This window comes from Erinaceus europaeus, chromosome 14 (assembly GCF_950295315.1).
Source record: "Erinaceus europaeus chromosome 14, mEriEur2.1, whole genome shotgun sequence".
NCBI lineage: Eukaryota > Metazoa > Chordata > Mammalia > Eulipotyphla > Erinaceidae > Erinaceus > Erinaceus europaeus.
This window is the reverse complement of record NC_080175.1, coordinates 67,974,137-67,980,136: the sequence shown is the minus strand read 5'-3', so window position 1 is coordinate 67,980,136 and position 6,000 is coordinate 67,974,137. Positions and strand designations below refer to the sequence as shown.

The 6,000-nt window shown below is 46.0% G+C and overlaps 1 protein-coding gene across 1 annotated transcript in view; it reads left to right on the top strand.

The window, feature by feature from the left end:
- The first annotated feature begins 1,621 nt into the window (after positions 1-1,621).
- Positions 1,622-6,000, top strand: part of NCEH1 (neutral cholesterol ester hydrolase 1) — a 63,048-nt gene continuing 58,669 nt past the window's right edge. The window contains exon 1 of the mRNA XM_007517952.3: positions 1,622-1,843. Coding sequence (XP_007518014.1) covers positions 1,706-1,843 — 138 coding nt within the window. The 5' untranslated portion in view covers positions 1,622-1,705. The remainder of the gene's footprint in view (positions 1,844-6,000) is intronic.

Here is a 6,000-nt window from a genome sequence, read left to right as displayed (position 1 = left end):
CATCCCTGCTTATTTATTTTCTACCAGAGCGCTGTTCAACTCTGGCTTATGGTGGTGCAGGGATTGAAGCTAGGACTTTTGTTGCCCCAGATATGAAAGGTTTATTTATTGCAAACACCTCTCGGGCATATGCAGTCCTGGAGTTTGAACACAGGGCTTCATGCATGAAAGTTCTGAGTTCAAGTGTTGGTTCACCTCCCTGGCCATTTTGTTCCATTTTCACCATAGTTCTCCTTACAGGGCAGAGCTGCACGGAAAAGCTCATGACAGTGAGGACCTGACTTGAGGCCCTGTTAAAACTTTCAGGAGCTGAGTGAAGGTAGTTGCAGCAAAGTCCATCATATTTCAAGGTCCCTGTTTCCAGAATAATAACAACAGCTACTTCACGGAATGCCAACTACTGAGATTGTCAACCATAGTTATCTTTGTATTAACCCATGTTTATCTGCTTATTTACTCCTTGGTTGTTCCTTCTGCGTGTCCCTTACTGCCTCTCCCCTAGCTCCCAATCATAGCTAAGCAAATACATTCAAAAAAGAACAGAGACTTTTCTGCCTGGCTACCACTGCTTTATTTCCCACTGTGGGTCAGGTCTTTCTGCTAAATCAATAAAGCATCTGAAACAAAAGTGCTAGTGTTCAGGACACATTTTAATTTAACTCCCAGAAACACTTGCAACAGGCCTGGAACCAGCCTTTCTCCCACTATAAATTGACACGAGTGACTGGTCCACTTACTGGAGAACAGTGTTTGGACACCAAGACTGGGGTGCTAAGAGCAGAGTTACAGGCTTGAGTTCACATCCCACTGCAAGTCTGACTTGAGAAATCAGGAGATTTCTGTGATACTCCCACATACACACTTTATTGGGGGGAGGGATGGAGGTTAATAATGGTTTATAGTTGGCACATAAGTGTAACCTCTCCCCCTTCTAGGCACCCGAGGAGGGGAAGGGCTGGGATGGAGGGGTTCTTAGAAACATTTTGCTTCCATTTTTGTAAGTTCATTTGTATCAGATATCCAGATCCCACATATAAGTAAATCATGGCAATAGTTATCTTTCATCTCTTATTTCGCTAATCGCCTCAGGCTCCATCTATTTTGGCCCATCTTTTTGATTGCAAAGTAGTTTTCCATGGAGTATATATTATTGATGGACATTTACGCTGCTTCCATTATCTTGGCTATAGTGGATAATGCAGCTATGAACATAGGGGATCATATTTCCCTTCTAATTAGTGTCTGGGTGTCCATTGGATAAATGCCTGAGAGCGGTATTGCCTGGGTCATAAGGTACTTCAGTTTTTACTTGTTGAAGGATTCTCCATACAGTCTTCCAAATGGCCTGCACCAGTTTGCATTCCCACCAGTAATGGAGCAGAGTTCCCCTCTTCTCCACATCCTCGCCAGCACCATTTCCAGGTCTGTTTTGGTTGAAGACGCATCCAATACTCCTTGAGGAAGTTCTTGGCCGCAGGCTGCAATACCGGCCACGCCCTCCAGGGTGCGATGTGCCGCTGGCTCGCCAACCTGGAGCGTGTCAAGGGCACGTCAGCGCTTTGACGTCCTCCCGGCGCCGCCTTTGATTGGCTACTGGGCCTATAAAAGCTAGACAGGCTGGGGCCCCTGGTGGAAGGTCCTTTGAGCTTCAGGACTTTGCTTGTTGCTTTATTCCCCCGCTGGTAGGGCAGGCAGCGCCGGGAGGATGCGGGCTTCCTGTGTGCTGTTCACCACGCTGGTGGCGCTGGCCGCCTACTACGTCTACATCCCCCTCCCCGGCTCAGTGACCGACCCCTGGAAACTGATGATGCTGGACGCGGTTTTCCGGGGTACACAGCAAGTGGTGAGGCGGAGCTTCTCCCCCTTCCTCTTAGTTGAACCCTCACCCCAGGTAGCGCCTCCCCCATGGAGGCACCACCACCTCCCCCCCCCCCCCCCCGCTGGTAACGCAGTGCACGATGCAATGAGCGCTATCTAAGGCGGTGCAGCCTGGCGTTTTCAGGGTATCGCCTTCACCGCCCCCCCCCCCGGTCTCCACCCCCCCCACACACGCACACCCCGGTCTCCGTGTGTGACTGGGAAGGGGCAGTGTGTGCACCGGGGTTAGATTCGGACAGGTTCTGTTCTGACATCCCTACCTTCCCTCTGCATTTGCAAGATGTACATCTTGTGCCCCACCCCCAATTCTGTTCCCTTAGGGGCCAGCAGAGAGTAAGTAAATGGTTCTGAGTTTGTTTTGTTTTGTTTGTTTTGTTTTTGGAGGTCTTGGGGGGGGGGTGAACAGCTATGCAAACACCATAGAAGCACTATTGACCTCGGGCTATCTGTACCCCAAGCCCTGTGGGGGTGGCCCTCTGCCCCGGGGGTGCAGGACCTGCACAGCTCTGCCGGTAGGCAGGAAGGAGGCCCGAGGCCCTGGCCAGCGGAGCAGCCAGCCGCCCTGGGGTGAGGGTGGGTGGGGGGGGGGGCGAGGGCATGTTTGCCGCCTTCCTGAAGCACCTGCTTTCTATCCTTGACCACCTAGGTCCCCGGCTGACCCTGGCTGGGGGCCATTTCTCCCCCCCCCACACACACACACACGACACGCGACTCCCTGGCTTATTTTGTGACAAGTGACATTGTCCTCAATGCCAGAGGATCTGATACCCAGAGGACAAGGCCAAGAGTGTCTTTGAGCAGGGTTCTGCCTAAACTAACCTCCCTCCTTGCTGCTTCCCTGTTTTCAACCCTGGGCTCTGATCTCTCTTAATATTTCAGTAACTTGCTTAGAAAAAAAAACCCATATATTATGTATTTATGTTTGAGGAATGATTAAAACAAGAAGGGGAAGGGAAGAATTTTGAAGAAGATTGCTGATCCTCTTCCTTGGCCTTGATATATGTGTGTAGGATGACGTAGTTGGGGGGGGGGTGGGCAGTGTCTTAACAGAAAGCACCTTAACTAAGGGATTGTGGTGTTCCTTAATAGAGGTTTGATTGTCCTGGACCTAGCCACATCTGTGCCTCTGGAAGGGTCTATGGAACTCTGCACCTTCTGCCTTTGCCCGCTGTGTCCCTAGATATTGAGGATAGTGGACAGCTGCCCCCTCCTCTTCCACTAGGTTCTGGGAAAGGCAGCTTTCCTGTAGGAGGCTTGGCATGTCAATCCCTCCCTTATTCTAGAGGTTATGGAATTTGGAAGTAAAAGAAGAACCTTCCATAGAGTCTAGGGGTAAAATGGAATTTGCCTGGGTAGGTCAAAAGACCTTCAATGAGAATAACTCCTGAAAAGTATGTGTGGGGGCTGGGGGGGGGGGCATGAGGGAAGACTCACTCTGAAACATTGACCACAGTGATTATTAGTAGTTTTCATAAGTAGCTTCTCCACGAAAGTCCTCTCCATCGCTGTAAAGAACTGGAGACAGGCCAGGTTTGGTGGAAAAAGTCTTTCTTCCCTACTAGGTTGCCAGGCCTTCAAAAGCAAGGCCTTTGGACATCAAGGCCATGGTCTGTGCCCTTGGTTAGTTCTGGAGAAGGATACTGTGTGCATGCCAGGTCACAGAGATCATTGAAAGTAGCAAATTGTGTCTTGAGGGTGGCTTTGCCCAGAAGTAGCTCTGGTCTTCTGAAGATCAGAAAGGTTACAGGGAAACAAATTCTACCCAGTAAAACAATTTCACATTGTTATTTCAAATTGTCCTGGAAAAATAAGATGTGGCTTAACATATTGTTAGCAAATACAAGCCTGCCTACAATTGGCAAATCTCCATGGGTTCCAACCAGCCAGGCCACTTACTGGCTGTGAGGCCTGGCCCCTTAGTAACCTTATTTGAATCTCCACTTTCTCAGTAAAATAGGGCTCACCTCGACATGCTAAAGTTGCTGTGAAGTTGAATAATGTGTTTAAGTTACTGGAACTTGATGTAGCTGTTCTCTCTAAGAGTTGTCCCAAAGGCCTACTGTAGATGACAGGGGAAACTGTGAGATTGCCCATTTTTGTTGAAGCAGTCAAACCAATAGAAAACAGAAGTAATTTATCTTGTCATAAATCCAAGAGCTGCCACTAAGTTGCAGGGCATGAAATTACCCAAATAACTCTAGACTAAGTGTCTTGACTGGATTACAAAAGCAATTGTAACAACTGCCGCAGTGAAACACCGCCCACTTCTTAAAACAGTAGCTATCTACTTAGCATGAAGATGGTCATTCTCATACCAGTGCAGCTGGCAGGTGCCTTACCCAGTGGTCATTTGTGTAGCTGAACTATAGCTGATGCTCAGTCTGCTTTTCCTTGGTGTTGCTCAGTTATTGCCTATGAAATTCAGGCTGAGACTCGAGAGTCATCTCAAACACAGATGTTGAATTATCACCTGGAAGCTTAAAAAGAAATCCTGATAGCCAAATCACAGTGTCTCCCAAATTTATCCTGAATCTCCAGGGCTTGAGTCTCAGGCCTCAGTGTTTGTGAAAGCTTCCCAGGTGGTTTCAATGTCCAGCAAAATGTGGGAACCACTGTTCTAGAAGTTAATTACATTCATCTAGATTAGTTTCCTTAAACTGTTCCAGTTGTATTGCATATATGCTGTTTTGGAATAATCCCTTTACATTAGCATGGATTCACTTCTCAGATTAGTTGGCTGCTACTTTGGCTCTAAGAATCTCAGGCTGTCAAAGCAAATTTCATTGTCATAGCAAAGCTATCCTAAGTCTGGGGGCAGTGGATAAGCACAAATAAAAGTAAGTCTGGGAGGGTCAGCAAAATACCTCACTTGGATAGTGCTTGCCTTGCCACGTGTGAGACCCAGGTTTGAGTCTGGACCCCAGCACATTGAAGGGAGCTTCTGTTATATGGTCTCTTTCACTCTCTCTGCCTCTCATATCTCTATTTAAAAGTAAGTCTGGGGTCTAGGAAGGTAGCCTGATGGTTGGTTATGCAAAAAGACTTCAATGCCAGAGGCAGCAAATGTCCCAGGTTCAATACCCAGCACGACCATAAGCCAGAGCTGAGCAGTGCTCTGGTATTAAAAAGCAAACATACAAACAAAAAACTCTAGGAAGATCAGTTCAAAGAGAGGTTTAGATGAAGATTGGGTAGCAGGAAACTAGACAGACAAATAAAGGAAGGGGTTTGGGGAAGTTCCGAAGACTGATTTCATAATGTTGTGCAAGTAAACATAAAAAGGGGGATTTTCAGATCAGGGGAAGATGATATGATATGCACATTATTTGTAAAAATGCCAATTATAATCATGTTTATTGAGGAGCCAAATAACTGATGACTTTTTGGAAGTGGCCACCAGAAGCTACAGGTTTATTCTTTGAACCCCAGATCTTCTGAATATACTTTAATGTTTATAGGCACATTTATAAAGAAACATTTTATAAGATCAAAATTGTTATATATATATGTATATACATATATACATATATATAATTTTTAGTTGAACTTCTCTCCTATATCTCTAGAAACATAGCCCCCAAACATAGATGCATCATCATTAATGATTTATCTTAATGGACTGTGTTGTTGTTAATACCTGGATTACACTTAATCAGAAGACATTTCTGTAGACTTATCTGGAAACTTTAATGGTTTATCTTTCAGTGCTTGCAAAAATGTAATGAAAAGCTTACCATTTGAAGCCATCATCCAGTGTGAATTTGACCACAGTGGCAGGAGCTGGTGAACTTAAACTGAATCTGACATTCATTCCTCATCTTGAGAAGCTGCGCATAGAATGAGGGGGGCTAAGCCCTGGGCATTACAGAGTGTGCACTTGAATGGCAGAAGCAGAGTTATGATGGAAATATCTATCTATGGTCTGTGGCAGGAGCTTTAAAAAAAAGAGACCCAATCCTCAAGGATAATTCCCCTTTCACTGAGATTTCTGATATTTACAGTAGGAATAGCTAACATTTACAAAGTATGCACAGTAAGTTCTCAGTGTTGTCACCTTTAGTTTCTAGGAAACTGCAGTTTTAAGGGAATTGAGATTTAAGGAAAGCAGGCCTACAGATAACA